Source organism: Tursiops truncatus, chromosome 12 (assembly GCF_011762595.2).
Source record: "Tursiops truncatus isolate mTurTru1 chromosome 12, mTurTru1.mat.Y, whole genome shotgun sequence".
Lineage (NCBI taxonomy): Eukaryota > Metazoa > Chordata > Mammalia > Artiodactyla > Delphinidae > Tursiops > Tursiops truncatus.
The window spans coordinates 54,071,837-54,096,313 of NC_047045.1; the positions used below are offsets into that span (position 1 = coordinate 54,071,837).

The 24,477-nt window shown below is 37.1% G+C and overlaps 1 protein-coding gene across 2 annotated transcripts; it reads left to right on the top strand.

The window, feature by feature from the left end:
- The first annotated feature begins 4,556 nt into the window (after nucleotides 1-4,556).
- CENPW (centromere protein W) lies at nucleotides 4,557-17,940 on the top strand. 2 transcript variants are annotated; one of them, XM_019951430.3, is made up of 3 exons: nucleotides 4,569-4,842; nucleotides 15,790-15,903; nucleotides 17,796-17,940. In XM_019951430.3, the coding sequence occupies exons 1-3, from the start codon at nucleotides 4,717-4,719 to the stop codon at nucleotides 17,820-17,822; spliced, it is 267 nt and encodes an 88-aa protein (XP_019806989.1). In that variant the 5' UTR covers nucleotides 4,569-4,716; the 3' UTR covers nucleotides 17,823-17,940. The 2 variants fall into 2 exon arrangements, with proteins under 2 accessions (XP_019806990.1, XP_019806989.1); XM_019951431.3 differs by lacking the exon at nucleotides 17,796-17,940 and having other exon boundaries at nucleotides 4,557-4,842; nucleotides 15,830-15,907.
- The last annotated feature ends 6,537 nt before the right edge of the window (nucleotides 17,941-24,477 follow it).

Sequence of the window (24,477 nt, forward strand, 5' to 3'; positions counted from 1 at the left end):
GCCTGGTTGGTATAGGATGGTCAGCATAGTGATGACTCAGCTCTCCTCCAGGTGTTCCTCACATTAGCAAGCTAGCCCAGGGATGTTCTCATAGTTCTGGGGAAAGAGCAAAGACCAGCAAGAGAGCGAGTCCCAACGCACAAGAACTTTTCTCATCTCTGGTTGTGTTCTGTTTGATAACATTTCAGTGGCCAGTGTGAGTATTGTGTCTAGCTCAGAGTCAAAGAGTGGGGCAGAATGCCCTGCCTTTGATGGGAAGAGTAAAGAATTGGGGCAATCAATGCAATCAAACACATGTTCATATAGGTTTATACTTTGATAGCTCTCCTGGGTATGATGTATTCAATACTATAGTTTGCTTAATAATTTCTCTATTTATGGATGTTCAGATTGATTCTACTTTTTTTTTGCAATTACAGCCAATGCTGCCATAAAAATCTATGTACCTACAGCTTTATACACATGTATGAATTTAAAAATTTATCAAATTTTAAACGTACAAGAATATGTCCTCACCACTGAGATTAGATGGCTTTTCATATTTTGTCCTACTTGTTTCAATCTTTGCAAGTACCTTGTTTGTTTGTTTTAAGAAATAGGAATAGCTAAAGCCCCATCACTTAATCTTTCCCTCCATTTCTAGAGGCAATGACTTACCCTGATTGTTAGTCACACTAGCCAGTATTGTTAGTCACACTAGCCATATTTCAGACGCTCAACAGCCACATGTTACTATATTGGACAGAGAAGATAAAAACATCCATCACTGAAGAAATTTCTACTGAAGAGCCCTACTCTAGAATTAAGTCCAGGAAAAGAGCCTGTGGTAGGCAGAATAATGCCCTTCTCCCCCAAGATGTCAGTGCCCTAATCTCTAGCATCTGAAAATGTTAATTAGAGAATAAGAGAATATGAAGATTTGATTAAGAATCTTAAAATGGGAAGATTATCCTGGATTATCTGGGTAGGCCCAATGTAATAACAAGGGCTCTTAGAAGAAGTCAGGAGGATCAGAGTCAGAAAAAGATGTGCTGATAGAAACAGAGGGTAGAGCGATATGCTTTGAAGATGAGGGAAGGGGCCTTGAGTCAAAGAATGGAAGTGGCCTCTAGAAGGGGGAAAAGGCAAGGAAACAGATTCTCCCTTAGAGCCTCTAGGAGGAAGGCTGACACCTTGATTTTAGGATTTCTGATCTGCAGAACTGTAAGATGATACATTTGCTTTGTTTTAAGCTATTAAGTTTGTGATAATAGCAATAGGAAGCATACATATGACAATATGTGTTTCCATTCCCCCCTTTATGAACGTTGTCTCCGATTATTTCTATTATATAGATAGAGCTACAATAACGTTTTTCTATATGCAGGAGCTAATATTAGAGAGTGAAAAGTGCCACAGAGAAAAATAACCCACTGAAAGTGTTAGGATGTTCAGGTTGACAGGGATATGTGCAGTGTTATGTTGGTAAATGTTTAACCACTTGCTTTCCAGAAAAAAACAAAATCTGCCAGTTCCCATGGCATAAATACTTCTACCATGACCAATTTCTAGCTACTGATGTAACGTCACTGAACACAAGAGCTGGGAACATATGTCAGTTTCTGCACAGTACTGGATCCAGGTATGTGTGTACACATGTGTATTTCTAAGTACATCTGTGTGGAGTTCCTATTTTAAATAGAAGATCTTTGTGATACTGACAGAGACCTGAAAAAGATGATGGAGACGCTTATGAAGATGAATGGCGAAAAATATTCTTGGCAGAGGGAATAGTAAGTGTAAACACCTGATGGGAGAGTGGTTGGCATATCTGTTGGATTTCAGGTATGTCTGAGAGCAATCAAGGAGTCTAATATAGCTGGAAGAGAGTGAGCTGCTGAATTGTGGGAGATCAGGTCAAAGAGTTAACTGTATATTCATAGGTTTCTTTGCATTTAGGGGACAGATAATGCTTCATAAGTAATTGTAGGGACTTTTATTTTGAGGGAAATGGAAGGGGATTGGGGAGAAGAGTGGCATAATCTGAGTTAAATTTGGCTCTTCTGTTGAGGATAAATAGAAACAGGCTGAGACACAGGAGGGTGTTGCACAATAATCCAAGTGAGAGATGATGGTGGCTTGGCCAAAAGTGATAAGATACTGCAAGTAGAAGGGACAGAATTTGCTGAAAAATTGAATATGGGGGGAAAGAAAGTGAGGAGCCAAGGTTGACTCCAAGATTTTGGCTTGAGTAATTGAAAAGATGAAAGTGTTATCAGCTGAGACTGGGAAGATGGTGGGAGAATCAGTTTGGGGGTACAGGGGTGTATCAAGAGCTAATTTTGAATGTGTTAAATTTAAGATGACCTTAAAAAATTCCAGTTCAATGAAGAATTGGATATACATGTCTGATTAGGGAAGAGAATCAACTGGAGATGTACATTTGGTTCTTAAAGCCATGGTACTTGATGGAGGTCATAGAGGGAATGAGTGTAGATAGAGAAGAGAAGAAATCTGAGGACTAAGTCTTGGGATACTCCAGGATTTAGAGATAAAGAACACAAAGAAACCAGAAAAGGAGACTAAAAGGCCGTCAGGTAGGAGGAAAACCAAAAGAGAATAGCATCCAATTAAAGAAAATGTTTCTTGGGGGAAAGAATCATAAAACCCAACAAATATTCCTGGTTAGTCAAATAAACTGAAGCCTGAGAAATGACCACTGGATTTAAAAGTGTTATTGATCATGTTAACCAAAATAATTTTGCTGGAGAGATAGGTACTAAAGTCTGATTGCAGTGGCTTCAAGAGAGAATGGGAGGAAAGGAATTGGAGACATAAAATTTAGCCAATCCTTTCTAGTGTTTCTGTGAAAAAAAATGAGAAGGAAGTTGCTAAATATAAGATCCAGAAAGAGTTTTCAAAAGGTTGGAGATATTATAGCATGTGTTTGTGTAGATGAAAAGAAAATTCAGCAAAGAAGGAAAATTCATGAAGCAAAATAGGGGAGAATTGCCAGAGGATGTCCTTAAGAAAGGGAGTGAACTGGGATCTAGGGCACAAGTGGATTAGTTGGCCTTAGATAGATGGTTCTTCCATGGGAGCAGATGGAGAGTGATGTGGTGTTGGGAGCATGTGGAAAGTCTCTATGGGGTGCTTCTATTTTGTTATTAAAAAAATGTCACCAACTGAGGGTTAGGATGGGGTAGGGAGTGTAGGGAGACTTGAAGAAGAGAATGGGTGAATGAATGGACTTTAGAAATAGCAAAAGACTGCAGGCTGTACTCGGAGGCTCAATAAAATGGTCATGTATTTACCTTGAGACCAGACACAAACTTGCAAGTTTTTCTTAAGACAACATCAATGCACAGATGCAAATACAGAATGGATTGAGATTTTAACATAAGCAGGGTTGGGTTTTTGTCAATTGAGTATGAGGGAAAAAAAGAGCCTGGCTAGAGAGTTAAGGATAAATGCAAGAGGATATTATGGTTATGTACAATAGACCACAGGAAGGAGAATAAAAAATAGATTAAGGTTAGGGACATGGTAGAGACAGAGAGGACAGTGATCCAGTAACATGTAAGAATTGTTGAAGTGGGGATACTGGAGGAAGTGAGTTCCAGAGATAAGGTTGAAGAGTAAGACAACTGAATTGAGAATATGGAAGGGTATTAGTAATGACAAGGCCTAGTGTATGACCACAGATGTAAATGGCTCATAGGATGAAAGATAAGATTATTGGCAGAGAGGAGATCTTGAAAGTGGGAGGCCAGATAGAAGCATCTATGTGGATATTGAAAGCACAACACAACAACTTCTACAGCATTAGTATTAGAGGTAATTACACATAACATCACAGTGATATCAGAGTGGTCAGACTAACAGTGTTCCAACATGTCTTGAGTACTTGTTAGAAATGCAAATTCTCAAGTCCCATTGAGACCTACTGAACCAAGAAACCAAGGGGTGGTGCTTCAGGTGATGCACGATGACGTCTGAGAACCACATACAGGGACAGCACAGAAGATGGAAGAGTTAATTGCTTGGAAAGAAGGATTCAATGAGGTAGCATTTAAACTACAACAGAAGTTACTGCAAGGTTAAATGTAGGGGCCTTAAAATTAAAGGGAGCAGCATTTGTAAAGAAAACCTTGAATCATGAAAAGACCTCAGATAAGATAACATAAAATTACGTAAAAGTGAAAAACGTTAGCTATTAATATCAGAAAATCATGCCTTGCTAGGAAGCCATTGTTTCTTCAAGAATCCTGATGAAACATCATAGAGTTCTTTCTATTCACCTACTTTTTCTTTCATTGGTATTAGGCTCAGTAGAGAATGAAAGCTGGGACAGTAAGTGTGGCTGCTTTGGCATACCAACATTTTCCACAATTTCCCAACGTCTCTATCGAACACTGGAGAAATTGTTTCAAAGAGCTGGTGCTAAAGGCTAAAGCCGCAATGTTCGCCCGTCTATGACGTCACGGTGCGCCCACCGAGGGTGTGTTCCATCAACAGCCAGGCGCCGCGGGAGGGGCGGGGCTTGAGCGTGCTGACGTCACTACCGGGCGCCAGGCGCGCTCAATTGGCGGCGGATTCAAACGTTCTGGCCTGGTCTCAGGGCCTGTAGAAGCGTCGGAGTCGGGGTTCTCGGTGTCCCCGCGGGCGTGAGCTGCAGTGCGGCGCAGGGAGGACCTAGGAAGCTTAGGCGGCTGGTGCCCGAGCCGGAGGGAGAGGATGGCGCTCTCGACCACAGTCTCGCAGAAGAAGCTGATAAAGCGGAAGGCTCCCCGCGGTTTTCTAAAGCGCGTCTTCAAGCAACGGAAGCCTCACCTCCGTCTGGAGACAAATAGCGACCTACTGGTGAGATTTTGTCCCTTCTAGGACTGGAAGTGGGGCGGAGACAGGGGAAATAACCCCCAGCCTTTATTTTGCCGCCCCCAGCCAATCTAGCTTTCAGGCCTACGTTTGAGGTGTTCGCAGCAACACCTGGGCGGGTTTGCCCCGGCCTGGCATATCAGTTAGTATTCCTGATGCTGAGTTGTTTTGGGGCCCTCTGAAATGTAGATATCCTGACCTTTTTTTACAGGAGGCTATTAGCCACATCAATTTAAGGAGAAAACTAACGTTAAGTTCCTGTTTATAGTTTTTCAATATCGCTATTAAGGAGCACAGTCTGGTACTGTGCTTAGTGTAACTTGCAAAGGTTCGAAAGATACATTTTAAAAAAATAGGTTTTGGAATTCAGGCTGGGTTATTTTTATTTAAATATTGTAAAAGGCATTACTGACATGCCTTTCAAAAGTGCCTTTCTCCTTGCCTTCCTTTCTTCCCCTTCTTTTTACGTTGTTAAACAAATATATTGCCCTATTTCCTCTACTTTAGCTTATTTACTAAAGAACCCTGATCCAAAAGTTTATTTGTAAGTAGTATGCTCCCAAATGTGAATTCGTTTTCCTAGACAAATAGAACACCTGTTAGTTTAGTTTTCAAGCCCAACCATTAAAAGTTTATCTGACTCAGTAACTGCAGCATAATGCTCACATGATAAATAACCACAACCAAACCACGGTGTAATATTTCTGTTTTGAAATAAATTAAGAGTTTTTATGTTGAATGCCTGGAATATATATCCCTCTAGCAGAATGAACACTGTTTCCCTAGGTTTAAACCATAGGAGGCACCTCCTGTGGTTTGTTACAAGAGCTCTTTGAGTAAAGGAGACACTACAGGTGGGCACCTAATTTCCCTGAGATCAAGGATAAAGAATTGTGGATAATAGGGATATATGGCATGGAGGGTGGCTTCACAATACATCATTCCATCTCTTCTTAAGCTACATTGTCCCCCTCCCCCCTGCCCCACCTCTTTTCTCTACAGCCTCTGCCAGCTCTCTATTGCCTCCCCTAATTTTAGGGTTTCTATTTTAATAAATTACTATAGAATTGTCTTCACTTTTCCTTTCTCTGAGCCAAAACAACTTTTTTTTTTCTTGGAAAAGTAGCCCTTCTAATATCTCCTGTCCTTTCTTGTTCCTTTTTTAGACCCTATAAGAAAAGAAAATATATACTGTTTTATTACCCTCCTTCCCCCAAGGTGGTGATTAAGGTGGCACAAGTGAACTGTATTAAAGTGAAATTGATTTTCAAAAGAATTTTAGGTAATTTATTCTGAAGTTTTCACTGGTGCTGGGGTTCTCTCAATAAATGGAGGGGGGAGGAAATGTACCTGCTCTAGAATCTAGGAGACTACCAGCTCGTGTAGATTGTTGGACAGAAATTTCTCAAGTAGTCAGATTCCTCCCACATCCACACTTGCCTGCCCCAAGTGATGCCTGGACAGGAGGACTCTATTGTGGAGTGGGATCCAGGTGGTACAGGAAAGAAGGGGAGGTGAGATTCTAAGCATTTGCAGTGGTAGGGGAATGGAAGTTCTTTATGCTACCGTCTATTACTAGATTGTATGCTTGTCTTTGGCTTTCATTATTTCTCCTTCACCATCTTGTATATGCCATGCATCACTCTGGTTTCTTTACTTATGGTTTTCTGCTTGCCATTGGTACTTAATTATCTTACTCAGCAGGTGCCCCACATTATCCATAAACTTCTCTACAATTAAGGTAGTCTGTTTTTTTTCCTGAACTTTGATAGCCGTAAGAGTGCACATCATACAGTTTAGCTACTAGGACCCTGACACTATTCTCTAAGTTTTATATGTCAGTGTTGTCTCCCAGTGCGGTATGCAGCTTCTTGAGGCGAAGGGACCACACATATCTCCTTTTGTGTCTTCCATTATCTTTAACACAGAACTAATATACTTTTATGATGTCTTTGCATAAGATATTTCTTCTGTTTGAAGATGTCCTCACTCCACTCCGCTTCTCATACTTCAGTTATTTCAAAATTCAGTTCAAATGCCTATTATTCGGTGAAGCCTTCTTTCATGGTCTTAGAAAGCATCAACCTTACCTTCCAGTATCATCTACTGTCACACATTTGTCTTTAATTAGGTTTCATTCTCCCATGGGACTGGGAACTTTGAATTGGGAACTTATTGTATTCCTGGTGTTTAGCATAATACCTTGAACATTCTGAGTGTACAATTAAAGTTGGGAGTGATGATGACTATATGTGGATTGATATTTCTAACATTTTACTTATAACCTCCTTGTGTTACTTCATATTCTTCTGCACTGGCTTTTTATTGTTGTTTTATTTTATGACTTATTTGATTGTATATCACCAGGGCCAATACTGATGAGTGTACGTTAATCTCACATTGTTCGGCTTTCTTGTGACTCAGTTTTTAGATTTATCACTAAGGAATATTGTGCAAATATCTGGGTACTTACAGTTTATGTAAAACTCAGAAGTGCTGTGAGGAAGTGGGGAGGAAGTCAGGCTGGCCCAGTCTTTTGGTCACCTGAGACTGTCAAATGGATACCTCTTTGTAAATTATCTTTTGGTTTACCTTTCAAGCAAGCTGATTTTTTATTTTTCCAAAGTGTAAGTTCTTGATGGAATGGCTTTCAGGATTGAATGTCTAGCTTAAACCATAAAATTTGCTTTTGTTCTGACCCTTTTAATTTAAACCTTAGTGCCCTTGAGTGACACCACTCAATTAACTGTTTTATTACAGATAAATAAGTTGTTTAAAAAAAAATTCTGACATTAAAAAAAAGTAATATTAATTCAGTATCTATGGTTCATGCCCATGAAGAGTAAAGGACTCAAGCCTCAAAACAGAGTGTGGTTTATTTGGGATTGGCTAAAAAATTTTTTTGCCTAATTTGGGGAGGTATGGATGGATCTTCTGTTCATGCAGTAATAATTGACTACCTACTTCATATTGGGCCATGGGCTAAAGGTCACTGGGGATATAATGTCTGGGAAGATAGACATGGTTTAGCCCTTATAGTACATTGAAGAAGACAGGTGAGAAATTGCTGCCTAGTGTATGTAGTATGTGTAGTGATAAGTTCAGGGTGCCATGGATCTATATAACCTTACATATTGGGAGGAATTGGGCTTTTTAGAGAAGTCTGTAAACCAGTAGCATGGCTGTAGGCAAACTTGTATTTGAATACTGAAAGAAGTTCGAAAGACCTAGTATAGAACTGAAAGTTGGGAAAGGTGAGAGATGAAATTAGAAAAGCCTAGTCAAGTGGGGTTTAGTATTAAGGAATTTGGAATTTTTCATGAGGCATCTGGAAGATATTTAGCTTTAGAAGTAGAAAATACAGATTAACGGAGGAAATTGAGCCATGTTATGGAGTACTTTTGTTGCAGAAGGAAATGGTATATCATTGGAAGTTTAAAGAAATTTTGAATGACATGGTATAATGTAAAGAATCAGGATTGGGTGATTTAGCTCAGAGTTCTTGTGAGAATTAAACAAGACAGTGCATCAAAAAAGTACCAAAAGAATATCTTCTTCCATAGGTTCTTTGTCATGTTAAATTTAAATCCCCAAATTCCTCTGCTTGCCCCAAATATCACTAAAATATTCTTAAACATCTATAACAATCCACTAAAGATTTCTGCATAATAATTTAAAGCACCAAATTTATTAGTTATTAAACATTTGGTGAACTGTTGGGGAGAGTTAAGTATTGTGTGTTTTTCTTTAATTTTATTTTTTTATACAGCAAGTTCTTATTAGCTATCAGTTTTATACATATTAGTGTATATATATCAATCCCAATCTCCCAATTCATCCCCACCCCCGCTTTCCCCCCTTGGTGTCCATACATTTGTTCTCTACATCTGTCTCTATTTCTGCCTTGGAAACTGGTTCATCTGTACTATTTTTCTAGGTTCCAAATATATGCGTTAATATACAGTATTTGTTCTTCTCTTTCTGGCTTACCTCATTCTGTATGACAGTCTCTAGTTCCATCCACGTCTCCACAGATGACCCAGTTTCGTTCCCTTTGATGGCTGGGTAGTATTCCATTGTATATATGTACCACATCTTCTTTATCCATTCGTCTGTTGGTGGCATTTAGGTTGCTTCCATGACCTGTCTGTTTTAAACAGTGCTGCAGTGAACATTGGGGTGCATGTGTCTTTTTGAATTATGATTTTCTCTGGGTATATGCCCAGTAGTGAGATTGCTCGGTCATATCGTAATTCTATTTTTAGTTTTTACGAAACCTCCATACTGTTCTCCATAGTGGCTGTATCAATTTGCATTCCCACCAACAATGCAAGAGGGTTCCCTTTTCTTTACACCCTCTCCAACATTTGTTGTTTGTAGATTTTCTGATGATGCCCATTCTAACTGGTGTGAGGTGATACCTCATTGTGGTTTTGATTTGCATTTCTCTAATAATTAGTGATGTTGAGCATCTTTTCATGTGCCTCTTGGCCATCTGTTTCTCTTCTTTGGAGAGATGTCTATTTAGGTCTACTGCCCATTTTAAAACTTTTTTTAATTTTTTTGCGGTACGCGGGCCTCTCACTGTTGTGGCCTCTCCCGTTGTGGAGCACAGGTTCCGGACGTGCAGGCTCAGTGGCCATGGCTCGCGGGCCCAGCTGCTCCGTGGCATGTGGGATCTTCCCAGACCGGGGCACGAACCCGTGTCCCCTGCATCGGCAGGCGGACTCTCAACCACTGTGCCACCAGGGAAGCCCTACTGCCCATTTTTTGATTGGGTTGCTGGTTTTTTTAATATTGAGCTGCATGAGCTGTTTATATATTTTGGAGATTAATCCTTTGGCCGTTGATTCGTTTGCAAGTATTTTCTCCCATTCTGAGGGTTGTCTTTTCATCTTGTTTATAGTTTCCTTTGCTGTGCAAAAGCTTTTAAGTTTCATTAGGTCCCATTTGTTTGTTATTGTTTTGATTTCCATTACTCTAGGAGGTGGGTCAGAAAAGATCTTGCTTTGATTTATGTCAAAGGGTGTTCTTCCTATGGTTTCCTCTAAGAGTTTTTTTCTTTTTTCTTTCCGGTTTGCGGGCCTCTCACTTCTGTGGCCTCTCCCGTTGTGGAGTACAGGCTCCGGACGCGCAGGCTCAGCGGCCATGGCACATGGGCCCATCTGCTCCGCGGCACGTGGGATCTTCCCAGACTGGGGCACAAACCCGTGTCCCCTGCATCGGCAGGCGGACTCTCAACCACTGCGCCACCAGGGAAGCCCTCCTCTAAGAGTTTTATAGTGTCTGGTCTTACATTTAGGTCTTTAATCCATTTTGAGTTTACTTTTGTGTATAGTGTTAGGGAGTGTTCTAATTTCATTCTTTTACATGTAGCTGTCCAGTTTTCCCAGCACCACTTATTGAAGAGACTGTTTTTTCTCCATTGTATCTCCTTGCCTCCTTTGTCATAGATTAGTTGACCATAGGTGCGTGGGTTTATCTCTGGGCTTTGTATCCTGTTCCCTTGATCTGTATTTCTCTTTTTGTTTCAGTACCATATTGTCTTGATTACTGTAGCTTTGTAGTATAGTGTGAAGTCAGGGAGTCTAATTCCTCCACCTCCATTTTTTTCCCTCAAGATTGCTGTGGCTATTCGGGCTCTTTTGTGTCTCCATACACATTTTAAGATTCTTTGTTCTAGTTCTGTGAAAAAAAAAAAAAAAAAAAAGCCATTGGTAATTTGATAAGGATTGCATCGAATCTGTAGATTGCTTTGGGTAGTATAGTCATTTTCACAATATTGATTCTTCCAATCTAAGAACATGGTATATCTCCCCATCTGTTTGTGTCATCTTTGATTTCTTTCATTTGTGTCTTACAGTTTTCTGAGGACAGATTTTTTACCTCCTTAGGTAGCTTTATTCCTAGGTATTTTATTCTTTTTGTTGCAATGGTGAAGGGGATTGTTTCCTTAATTTCTCTTTCTGATCTTTCGTTGTTAGTGTATAGGAATGCAAGAGATTTCTGTGCATTAATTTTGTATCCTGCAACTTTACCAAATGCATTGATTAGCTCTAGTAGTTTTCTGGTAGCATCTTTAGGATTCTCTATGTATAGTATCATGTCATCTGCAAACAGTGACAGCTTTACTTCTTCTTTTCCGATTTGGGTTCCTTTTATTTCTTTTTCTTCTCTGATTGCTGTGGTTAAAAATTCCAAAACTATGTTGAATAATTGTGGTGAGAGTGGACAACCTTGTCTTGTTCCTGATCTTAGAGGAAATGGTTTCAGTTTTTCACTGTTGAGAATGATGTTTGCTGTGGGTTTGTCATATATGGCCTTTATGATGTTGAGGTAGGTTCCCTCTATGCCCACTTTCTGGAGAGTGTTTATTATAAATGGATGTTGAATTTCGTCAGAAGCTTTTTCTGCATCTTTTGAGATGATCATATGGTTTTTATTCTTCAATTTGTTAATATGGTGTATCACATTGATTTTTTTATTGAAGAATTCTTGCATCTCTGGGATAAATCCCACTTGATCATGGTATATGATCTTTTAATGTGTTGTTGGATTCTGTTTGCTAGGATTTTTGCATCTATATTCATCAGTGGTATTGGTCTGTAATTTTCCTTTTTTGTCGTATCTTTGTCTGGTTTTGGTATCAGGGTGATGGTGGCCTCGTAGAATGAGTCTGGGAGTCTTCCTTCCTGTGCAGTTTTTTGGAAGAGTTTGAGAAGGATGGGTGTTAGCTCTTCTCTAAATGTTGGTTAGAATTCACCTGTGAAGCCATCTGGTCCTGGACTTTTGTTTGTTGGAAGATATTTAATCACAGTTTCAATTTCATTACTTGTGGTGGGTCTGTTTATATTTTCTGTTTCTTCCTGGTTCAATCTTGGAAGGTTATACCTTTCTAAGAATTTGTCCATTTCTTCCATGTTGTCCATTTTATTGGCATAGATTTGCTTGCAGTAGTCTCTTAGGATGCTTTGTATTTCCATGGTGTCCGTTGTAACTTCTTCTTGTTCATTTCTAATTTTACTGATTTGAGTCCTCTCCCTCTTGATGAGTCTGGCTAAAGGTTTATCAATTTTGTTTATCTTCTCAAAGAACCAGCTTTTAGTTTTATTGATCTTTGTTATTGTTTTCTTTGTTTCTATTTCATTTATTTCTGCTCTGATCTTTATAATTTCTTTCCTCCTACTAACTTTGGGTTTTGTTTGTTCTTCTTTCTCTAGTTCCTTTAGGTATAAGGTTAGATTGTTTATTTGAGAATTTTCGTGTTTCCTGAGGTAGGCTTCTATAGCTATAAACTTCCCTCTTAGAACTGCTTTTGCTGCATCCCATAGGTTTTAGATCGTCATCTTTTTGTTGTCATTTGTCTCTAGGTATTTTTTGATTTCCTCTTTGATTTATTTAGTGACCTGTTGGTTATTTAGTAACATATTGTTTAGTCTCCATGTGTTTGTGTTTTTTATGTTTTTTCCCCTGTAATTGATTTCTAATCTCATAGTGTGGTGGTCGTAAAGGATGCTTGATATGATTTCAATTTTCTTAAATTTGCTGAGGCTTGATTTGTGACCCAAGATGTGATGTATCCTGGAGAATGTTCCATGTGCACTTGAGAAGAAAGTGTAATGTGCTGTTTTTGGATGGAATAAATATCAGTTTATTTATTATAAATATGATAAATATTCTTATAAATATCAATTTAATCTGGTTGGTCTGTTGTGTCATTTAAAGCTTGTGTTTCCTTATTAATTTTCTGTCTGGATGATCTGTCCATTGGTGTAGGTGAGGTGTTAAAGTCCCCCACTATTATTGTGTTACTGTCGATTTCCTCTTTTATAGCTGTTAGCAGTTGCCTTATGTATTGAGGTGCTCCTGTGTTGGGTGCATATATATTTATAATTGTTATATCTTCTTGGATTGATCTCTTGATCATTATGTAGTGTCCTTCCTTGTCTCTTGCAACATTCTTTATTTTAAAGTCTGTTTTATCTGAGAATTGCTACTCCAGCTTTCTTTTGATTTCCATTTGCATGTAATACCTTTTTCTGTCACCTCACTTTCAGTCTGTTTGTGTCTCTAGGTCTGAAGTGGGTCTCTTGTAGACAGTATATATATGGGTCTTGTTTTTGTATCTATTCAGCGAGCCTGTGTCTTTTGGTTGGAGCATTTAATCCATTTATAGTTAAGGTAATTATTGATATGTATGTTCCTATTACCATTTTCTTAATTGTTTTGAGGTTTTTTTTTTTGGTCCTTTTCTTCTCTTGTGTTTCCACTTAGAGAAGCTCCTTTAGCATTTGTTATAGAGCTGGTTTGGTGGTGCTGAATTCTCTTAGCTTTCGCTTTTCTGTAAAGCTTTTAACTTCTCCATCGAATCTGAATGAGATCCTTGCTGGGTAGAGTAATCTTGGTTGTAGCTTTTTCTTTTTCCCTTTCATCACTTTAAATATATTGTGTCACTCTCTTCTGGCTTGTTGAGTTTCTGCTGAGAAATCAGCTGTTAACCTTATGGGAGTTCCCTTGCATATTATTTGTTGTTTTTCCCTTGTTGCCTTTAATAATTTTTCGTTGTCTTTAATTTGTGTCAGTTTGATTACTGTGTGTCTCAGCATGTTTCTTCTTGGGTTTATCCTGCCTGGGAGTCTCTGTGCTTCCTGGATTTGGGTGACTATTTCCTTTTCCATGTTAGGGAAGTTTTCCAGTATAATCTCTTCAAATATTTTCTTGGGTCCTTCCTCTCTCTCTTCTCCTTCTTGAACCCCTATAGTGTGAATGTTGGTGTGTTTAATGTTGTCCCAGAGGTCTCTTAGGCTGTCTTCATTTTTTTTTCTTTATTCTGTTCCATGACATTGAATTCCACCATTCTTTTTCCAGGTCACTTATCTGTTCTTCTGCCTCAATTATTCTGGTATTTATTCCTTCTAGTGTATTTTTCATTTCAGTTATGGTGTTCATCTCTGTTTGTTTGTTCTTTAATTCTTCTAGGTGTTTGTTCTTTAATTCTTCTAAACCTTTGTTAAACATTTCTTGCATCTTCTCAGTCTTTTCCTTCATTCTTTTTCCGAGGTCCTGGCTCATCTTCACTATCATTATTCTGAATTCTTTTTTGGAAGGTTGCCTATCTCCACTTCATTTAATTGTTTTTCTGGGGTTTTATCTTGTTCCTTCATGTGGTACATAGCCCTCTCCCTTTTCATTTTGTCTCTCTTTCTGTGAATGTGGTTTTCATTCCATAGTCTGCAGGATTTTAGTTTCTTGCTTCTGCCAAGTGTTATGTATTAATTAATTCTCACTGCAAAGAGTGTGTACTATTATATAAATTATCAAATAAATTATATGTTAAAGAGACTATCTAATTGGACCTAGATTGGTAGTGAATTCAGGCACATGGCAGAAGCAATGGATAGAGATGTTACCAGTAATTTAAATAAAAGAGCAGTAGATGTGATGCTAGAGGGAGAAATGAGATAGGACTGCAACTCACTTTACATTCTCTGTTGCTTGGGTTCGAGCTCTACTTTGACTGTTTTCAAGCTATATATATATGCATATAGAATGAGTAGCCCTTTTGTGTTAGGGTAGTGAATTTTGAGTAAAATATTTAGCAAAATGTACATATTGAAATAGTGAGGTTAAATAATGATATATGTACATATATATTATGGTATATGTATATGTTTTGCTAATATGTAGAAGTTGTTTCTATAAGAATATGCAAGAAGCTGGCAACCATAGTTTACTGGGGGATGATGTGGAAGAGCGACTTACTTTTGTCAGTCTATCCTTTTGCAGACTTTTTGCTTTGTATTTTGAAATACCTATTTGTTCACAAGAAGTGGCAAAAATAGTAGAGAATTCCCCTTACCTTTTTTGCAGCTTCCCACAATGCTAATATCTTATATAACTACAGTTCTTTGTGGACTTTGGAATTTTGTGTTGTCTGCTTATTTTATGTAGTTTAAGGCTACTTTTTAAGAAATTTTAAGATTATTAGTAGTAGATACGATTATTTTGATGTTGGAAGCCAAGTAACTTGACCTTTGTATATAAATGCAATAAAGTTTTAAAATTTCAATTCTTAACATGTTTTTAATTAGATATTTCAAATTAAATATCTGGTTACAAAATCTTTATACCTTGGATTGTAGAATGAGATGACTAGCTTTAAATACAATATTTGCTATGTTTTTTTAATTTGGGGGAAATTTTAAATTACATTAGAAACTTAAATTTAGTTGGAATGGGAAACAGGAATATTTTTTCTTAATAGAGACCTACCTATGTTTTGATATAATGATCCTTTAGAGTAATGTTATTGTCTATGGCCTTTGGTCAGCTTTACATAGACTTGTTTCATGTATTGTAATAACTAAGTCTCTTTTTATGGAATCTTAAGATGGACATATATTAAAGTGAATTCTGTTACTTTAAATAAAGGTTAATTGATGTAATCGCAGTAGTAAATAGTACAGCATTAAAATTGGGGATATTCTTTTTATTTTTCTTATAAATTTGTTTATTTTTACTTATTTATTATTTTTGGCTGTGTTGGGTCTTCATAGCTGCGCGCGGCTTTCTCTAGTTGCTGCGAGCGGGGGCTACTCTTTGTTGCGGTACGTGGGCTCCTCATTGCGGTGGCTTGTTGCGGAACACGGTCTCTAGAGCACGTGGGCTTCAGTAGATGCAGTGCGTGGGCTCAGTAGTTGTGGCTCGTGGGCTCTAGCGTGCAGGCTCAGTAGTCATGGCTCACAGGCTTTGTTGCTCTGCGGCATGTGGGATCTTCCCAGACCAGGGCTCGAACCCGTGTCCCCTACATTGGCAGGTGGATTCTTAACCACTGTGCCACCAGGGAAGCCTGGGGATATTCTTTTTAAAAGTCATTATTTCAAAACATCAGTGTTTGAGCTTAAAAATCCTTTTGCATTTTCTCTTTTAAAGGTGCATCTGAACTGTTTACTGTTTGTTCATCGATTAGCAGAAGAGGCTCGGACAAATGCTTGTGAGAATAAGTGTGGAGTCATTAAAAAGGAGCATGTACTGGCTGCAGCAAAGGTAAGATCTGAATTTCTTTTCTTGAGCACAGTTGCCTTAAAACACCACCTAGTTCGTCACCTCTGCCTGGTTTAGATTCCTTATTCAGTTTTGTTGACTGAGTTGATGCTTGGCTTTTCACGGGTTTTAATTACAGAGTTATGGTTTTTTTTATTATGTATATTATGGATTTCTGATGGAAAGATTCATGGCCATTGCCTTATTGCCATTTAGGGGAAAATAAGTGTTTGACTGCTAATCTGTAGGATATGTAGTAGCGTATATATAGCTGAGAAGGTTTATTACCTTGAAATTTATCAAAATTTTCTTCTTGATCATTTTAAGTTTACCTAATGATTTTTCTACATTTGTTTTGAGATTTGAGTGACTTCTGAATCATATTGCTTATATAAGCAGAGAAGATTGCTTCTTACTGATATTTCTGTATAATGTAATAGTATGATGTCTTTTCCATATATGTTCCCAAGATTTTTTCCATATGTTCCAGAGTTTTTTCCATATATGTTCCCAAGATTATTTTCACTTGATGTTAATAGATGCCCCAATATAAAAGGCTTCTGGGGTCAGATAAGTTTATATAACCTAACATACTATACCTCCTTGAATAGTCATAATGTTACGTATAGAGAGCTTGTTTCTGTAAGAATATGCAAGAAATTGGCACATGGTTGACTGGAGGATGATGTGTGAGAGAGACTTATTTTTGACAGTTTACCTCTTTATAGGCTTTTTTTGTTTAACATTTAATATTTTTGAAATAATTATAGACTCACAGAAGGTGCAAAAATAGTGTAGAGTTCCACTGTACCTTTTATCCAACTTCCCACAACGGTAACGTCTTTATATAACTATAGATATGTAAAGTTATGAAAGTTTATGAGAAATATACCAGTAATTTGTTGAACTCTGTTTAATTTAGTATTTTGTAAATTTGGGTGTATAATATACTTAGAATTTTGTAAATTCATTTGAGTACATAGTATTCTTTTGCAGTCCCTATACTAACTTCTTGTAGAACAGAGAAGTACTGGCCTAGGGTATAAACCTATTTGGTGACTTCTGTGGAAGCCTAGAAATGGGCATGCCGTGGCATTTTTTAAGGGGCTTTAAATTCTCTTACAACTATAAACATTTCAACAAGTTTCTGTACTATTAAAGTTGATATAAGTGCTTTCTGCAGGTAAAGCAAGGCTTAAGAACTTGAAGAGTGTATGTGTGTGTCTTAAATTTAGGGTTGGTTTGTTTTTATTAATGAATTTATATGTGTACTTACCTAAAAGTAGGTAAGTTCTTTACAATATTTTTGGATATATTCTGGTCTCTAATGTTCCTTGTCTTTTACAACTTAAGATCTCATTTTGTTTAAAATGAGATTAAAAATTATCTTAAAAATTATCTACCTAACAAGCTTTTCAGCTTGAGATGACTAGTCTTGGTCTCTGATATAATTCCAGCCTAAATACAAGAAATTTGGTGTTGCAGTGGATTTGTATTGCTTTATAGTTGTTAAATGCCTGATTCATAATAGGATTTTCAAGTTTTGGAACATTCCTTAACTCCCCGAATTGCTAAATTGTCTATAAACCTCAAGTTGGGAGCCATTAATCTGTACACTTTTGGCACAGTTGAAGAAATTAACATCTAGAAGTGACTATTATAAAACCAGATTTTGAGAATCTAGGCATGTTTCACATTCTTTGAGAGAATTACACTATTTTAGAGAAGTCTAAAACCGTTTATAAGGCAAAAGATTCCCTAATCACATTCCAAATTGGGTTTTATAAATTCAGAGACTTGCATACTATACACATAGGACTTTTCAACTTTTTTTGAGGAATTGTGTTTTATTTGGCATAGGTATAATATGAATCTTCATTTTCTCCCCCTCACAGGTAATTCTAAAGAAGAGCAGAGGTTAGAAGTCAAAGAACACATTTTTGAAACTTATAAGATGTATTATTTTAGGTGGTAACAGATCGTGAAAGCACTTTTTATATAGCAGTTAATATTGTGTATTAAAATATTGGCTTGCTGAAGGATGTGTGTGTTTGTATGTTTTTTACTGGTATTGAAATGTCTCAAGTATACACATAGAACTATATAAGCTTTGTATTTGAGGAATTGTTTCATTTTAAATGGCCTTTAGTTCATTCTACTTCCCTTTTTGTTGGTATTGCAGATGTTTTACATATCAAAAAAAGGAATCTTAGTGTGTGAAGTAGCTTGAAGAGATGTATTTCTTAGAATTAAGTTTATAAGTATTTAGATTTAGCCACAGTTAACTATGGAATCAATTTAATCTCTGAAGGAAGACAATGTGCAGTCAAATCTAGATGTATTTTAAATATTTTAACTGTTTAATGCCTTTGCATAAGCAATGCAGTCTACTTTTATTTAGACCAATAGTGTAATAATATAATTTCTCAACTGTAAACACCAGCAGGGTGTTTTCAAAAACCTATTTCCCTCCAAAACCAAAAAAAAAAATACAGAGCAAATTGACGTATTTTCTTCAAGTCACACAGATTTAGTAGATGGGTATTTGTTTCCCCCCAAGAAATTTTTTAGAAATTTATAGCATATCATTTAATAGTTGTGTTTTTAACTTTTTATTTCGAAATAATTATAGATTGCAACTTGAAGTTGCAAAAGTAGTACAGAGAGGTCCACATGTACTCTATATCCAGTTTTCTCCCAGTGCCTACATCTTAAATAATTACAGTACAATATCAAAACCAGGAATTTGACTTGGTACAGTGTGTGTATAATTCTGTACCATTTTAGTACATTTGGAGATCTGTGTAACCACCACTACAGTCAAGATACAGAATTATTTCATCATCACAGACTTCTCCATCATGCTATTCTTTTATAAATTACACCCAGCTCCCCACGTCCACTGCACACACAACACTCCCCTTCCTATTTCCACCATCCCTAAGCCATGGCAACCACTAAACTATTCTCCATGTCTATAATTTTGCCATTGTGATGCAATCATACAGGTTATGACTTTTGGGAATTTGCTTTTTTCACTCAGCATAACTCTCTTGATCCTCCAAGTTGTTGCATGTAGCAATTTGTTCCTTTTCATTACTGAGTCGTCATATTCCATGGTATTTATGTACCACAGTTCATACAGCTATTTACTCATTGAGGGATATTTTGATTATTTCTAGTTTTTGGCTATCACAAATAAAGCTGTTGTGAACAGTTGTGTACCAGTTTTTATACAAAACAGTTTTCATTTCTCTGGGATAAATGCCCAGGAATGTGATTGCTGGGTTTAATGGTAAGTATGTGTTTAGTTTTTCAAAAAGAAATGGCCAAAGTATTTTGCAGAGTGGCTGTACCATTTTGTATTCCCATTAGCAGTTTGTGAGAGTCATTTTTTCCTCCTTCTCATGAACATTTGGTATTATTTTTTATTTTAGCTGTTCTGCTATGAATGTCTAATCATGGTTTTTAATTTACATTTCCCTAATGGCTAATGATGTTGCACATAATTTCATATGTTCGTCATCCATTTTTTCTCTTTAAGAAAATGTTTCTTCATTTCTTTTGCCCATTTTCTGTTTTTCTAATGTTGAATTTTGAGAGTTTTCTAGGTATAGGTCTTTGGTCAGACATGTGGTTTGCAAATATTTTCTTCTATTCTGTAGCTTGCCTTTTATCCTTTAACAGTATCTTTCGAAGGTCAATGATTTTCACTTTTGATGAGGTCCAGTTTATTTTTTATTTATTTATTTTCATGCTGTTGGTGTCATGTTTAAGAACTCTTCACCAAGCCCTACATCTTACAGATTTTCTCCTGTATTATTATTTTTCAAACTTACCCTTTTTTGTTGTTATTGCAGTTTTCTTTTTAACATCTTTATTGAAGTATAATTGCTTAAAATGTTGTGTTAGTTGCTGCTGTATAACAAAGTGAATCAGCTATATGTATACATATATCCCCATATCCCCTCCCTCTTGTGTCTCCCTCCCCCCATCCCTATCCCACCCCTCTAGGTGGTCACAAAGCACTGAGCTGATTTCCCTGTGCTATGCGGCTGCTTCCCACTAGCTATCGGTTTTACATTTGGTAGTGTATATATGTCACTGCCACTCTCTCACTTTGTCTCAGCTTACCATTCCCCGTCCTCGTGTCATCAGGTCCATTCTCTATATCTGCATCTTTATTCCCGTCCTGCCCCTAGGTTCTTCAGAACCATTTCTTTTTCTGATTCCATATATATGTGTTAGCATATGGTATTTGTTTTTCTTTTCCTGACTTACTTCACTCTGTATGACAGACTCTAAATCCATCCACCTCATGACAAATAACTCAGTTTCGTTTCTTTTTATGGCTGAGTAATATTCCACTGTATATATGTGCCATGTCTTCTTCATCCATTCATCTGTCAGTGGACACTTAGGTTGCTTCCATGTCATGGCTATTGTAAATAGTGCTGCAATGAACATTGTGGTACATGACTCTTTTTGAATTATGGTTTTCTCAGGTATTTGCCCAGTAGTGGGATTGCTGGTTCATAGGGTAGTTGTATTTTTAGTTTTTTAAGGAACCTCCATACTGTTCTCCATAGTGGCTGTATCAATTTACATTCCCACCAACAGTGCAAGAGGGTTCCTTTTTCTCCACACCCTCTCCAGCATTTATTGTTTGTAGATTTTTTGATGATGGCCATTCTGACCCTTGTGAGGTGATACCTCATTGTGGTTTTGATTTGCATTTCTCTAATGATTAGTGATGTTGAGCATCCTTTCAGGTGTTTGTTGGCAATCTGTATATCTTCTTTGGAGAAATGTCTGTTTAGGTCTTCTGCCAGTTTTTGGATGGGGTTTTTTTTTTTTTTTTGATATTGAGCTGCATGAGCTGCTTGTATATTTTGGAGATTAATCCTTTGTCAGTTGCTTCATTTGCAAATATTTTCTCCCATTCTGAGGGTTGTCTTTTCATCTTGTTAATGGTTTCCTTTGCTGTGCAAAAGCTTTTAAGTTTCATTAGGTCCCATTTGTTTATTTTTGTCTTTATTTCCATTTCTCTAGGAGGTGGTTCAAAAAGGATCTTGCTGTGATTTATGTCATAGAGTGTTCTGCCTATGTTTTCCTCTAAGAGTTTTATAGTGTCTGGCCTTACATTTAGGTCTTTAATCCATTTTGAGTTTATTTTTGTGTATGGTGTTAGGGAGTGTTCTACTTTCATTGTTTTACATGTAGCTGTCCAGTTTTCCCAGCACCACTTATTGAAGAGGCTGTCTTTTCTCCATTGTATATTCTTCCCTCCTTTATCAAAGGTAAGGTGACCATATGTGTGTGGGTTTATCTCTGGGCTTTCTATCCTGTTTCATTGATCTATATTTCTGTTTTTGTGCCAGTACCATACTGTCTTGATTACTGTAGCTTTGTAGTATAGCCTGAAGTCTGGGAGCCTGATTCCTCCAGCTCCGTTTTTCTTTCTTAAGATTGCTTTGGCTATTCGGGGTCTTCTGTGTTTCCATACAAATTGTGAAATTTTTTGTTCTAGTTCTGTGAAAAATGCCATTGGTAGTTTGATAGGGATTGCACTGAACCTGTAGATTGCTTTGGGTAGTACAGTCATTTTCACGATGTTGATTCTTCCAATTCAAGAACATAGTATATCTCTCCCTCTGTTTGTATCACCTTTAATTTCTTTCATCAGTGTCTTATAGTTTTCTGCATACAGGTCTTTTTTCTCCTTAGGTGTGTTTATTCCTAGGTATTTTATTCTTTTTGTTGCAGTGGTAAATGAGAGTGTTTCCTTAATTTCTCTTTAAGATTTTTCATCATTAGTGTATAGGAATGCAAGAGATTTCTGTGAAGTCATTTTGTATCTTGTTACTTTACCAAATTCATTGATTAGCTCTAGTAGTTTTCTGGTAGCATCTTTAGGATTCTCTATGTATAGTATCATGTCATCTGCAAACAGTGACAGTTTTACTTCTTCTTTTCCGATTTCGATTCCTTTTATTTCTTTTTCATCTCTGATTGCTGTGGCTAAAACTTCCAAAACTTTGTTGAATAATAGTGGAGGAAGTGGGCAACCTTGTCTTGTTCCTGATCTTAGTGGAAATGGTTTCAGTTTTTCACCATTGAGAATGATGTTGGCTGTGGGTTTGTCATATATGGCCTCTATTATGTTGAGGTTACTTCCGTCTATGTCTGCTTTCTGGAGAGTTTTTATTATAAATGGGATTTGAATTTTGTCAGAAGCTTTTTGTGCATCTATTGAGATGATCATATGGTTTTTATTCTTCACTTTGTTAATATGGTGTATCACAGTGATTGATTTGTGTATATTGAAGAATCCTTGCATTCCTCAATAAAGTGGGATAAAACCACTTGATCATGGTGTATGATCCTTTTAATGTGCTGTTGGATTGTGTTTCCTAGTATTTTGTTGAGGATTTTTGCATCTATGTTCGTCAGTGATATTGGACTATAGGTTTCTTTCTTTTTTTTTTTTTTTTTTTTGGTGACATCTCTGGTTTTGGTATCACGGTGATGGTGGCCTCGAAGAATGAGTTTGGGAGTGTTCCTCCCTCTGCTATAGTTTGAAAGAGTTTGAGAAGGATAGTTGTTAGCTTTTCTTTAAATGTTTGATAGAATTCACCTGTGAAGCCATCCGGTCCTGGGTTTTTGTTTGTTGGAAGATTTTTAATCACAGTTTCAATTTCAGTGCTTGTGATGGGTCTGTTTGTATTTTCTGTTTATTCTTGGTTCAGTCTCGGAAGGTTATACCTTTCTAAGAATTTTCCATTTCTTCCAGGTTGTCTATTTTATTGGCATAGAGTTGCTTTTAGTAATCTCTCATGATCCTTTGTATTTCTGCAGTATCAGTTGTTACTTCTCATTTTTCATTTCTAATTCTGTTGATTTGAGTCTTTTCCCTTTTTTTCTTGATGAATCTGGCTAATGGTTTATCAATTTTGTTTATCTTTTCAAAGAACCAGCTTTTAGTTTTATTGATCTTTGCTATTGTTTCCTTCATTTCTTTTTCATTTATTTCTGATCTGATATTTATGATTTCTTTCCTTCTGCTAACTTTGGGTTTTTTTGTTGTTGTTGTTGTTCTTCTTTCTCTAATTGCTTTAGATGTAAGTTTAGGTTGTTTATTTCAGATTTTTCTTGTTTCTTGAGGTAGCAGTGTATTGCTATAAACTTCCCTCTTAGAACTGCTTTGCCGCATCCATAGTTTTTGGGTCGTCATGGTTTCATTGTCATTTGTTTCTAGGTTTTTTTTTGTTTGTTTTTGCAGTATGTGGGCCTCTCACTGTTGTGGCCTCTCCCACTGTGGAGCACAGGCTCTGGACGCACAGGCTCAGCGGCCATGGCTCACGGGCCCAGCCGCTCCGCGGCATGTGGGATCTTCCCAGACCGGGGCACGAACCCGTGTCCCCTGCATCGGCAGGCGGACTCTCAACCACTGTGCCACCAGGGAAGCCCTCTAGGTATTTTTTGATTTCCTGTTTGATTTCTTCATTGATCTTTTGGTTATTTCATAGCGTATTGTTTAGCCTCCATGTGTTTGTATTTTTTACATTTTTTCCTGTAATTGATATCTATTCTCATAGCGTTGTGGTCGGAAAAGATACTTGATACAATTTCAATTTTCTTAAATTTACCAAGGCTTGATTTGTGACCCAAGATATGATCTATCTTAGAGAATGTTCTATGAGCACTTGAGAAGAAAGTGTATTCTGTTGTTTTTGGATCGAATGTTCTATAAATATCAATTAAGTCCATCTTGTTTAATATATCATTTAAAGCTTGTGTTTCTTTGTTTATTTTCATTTTGGATGATCTGTCCATTGGTGAAAGTGGGGTGTTAAAGTCAACTACTATTATTGTGTTACTGTCGATTTCCCTTTTTATGGCTATTAGCATTTGCCTTATGTATTGAGGTACACCTATGTTGGGTGCCTAAATATTTACATTTGTTATATCTTCTTCTTGGTTTGATCCCTTGATCATTATGTAGTGTCCTTCTTTGTCTCTTGTAACATTCTTTATTTTAAAGTCTATTTTGTCTGATTTGAGAATTGCTACTCCAGCTTTCTTTTGTTTTCCATTTGCATGGAATGTCTTTTTCCATCCCCTCACTTTCAGTCTGTATCTGTCCCTGGGTTTGAAGTGGGTCGTCGTAGGCAGCATACGTACGGGTCTTGTTTTGTATCCATTCAGCCAGTCTGTGTCTTTTGGTTGGAGCTTTCAATCTGTTTACATTTAAGGTAATTATCAGTATGTATGTTCCTATTACCATTTTCTTAATTGTTTTGGGTTTGTTATTGTAGGTCTTTTCCTTGTCTTGTTTCCTACCTAGAGAGGTTACTTTAGCATTTGTTGTAAAGCTGGTTTGGTGGTGCTGAATTCTCTTAGCGTTTGCTTGTCTGTAAAGGTTTTAATTTCTCTTTTGAATCTGAATGAGATCCTTGCTGGGTAGAGTAATCTTGGTTGTAGTTTTTTCCCTTTCATCACTTTAAATATGTCCTGCCACTCCCTATGGCTTGTAGAGTTTCTGCTGAAAAATCAGCTGTTAACCATATGGGGATT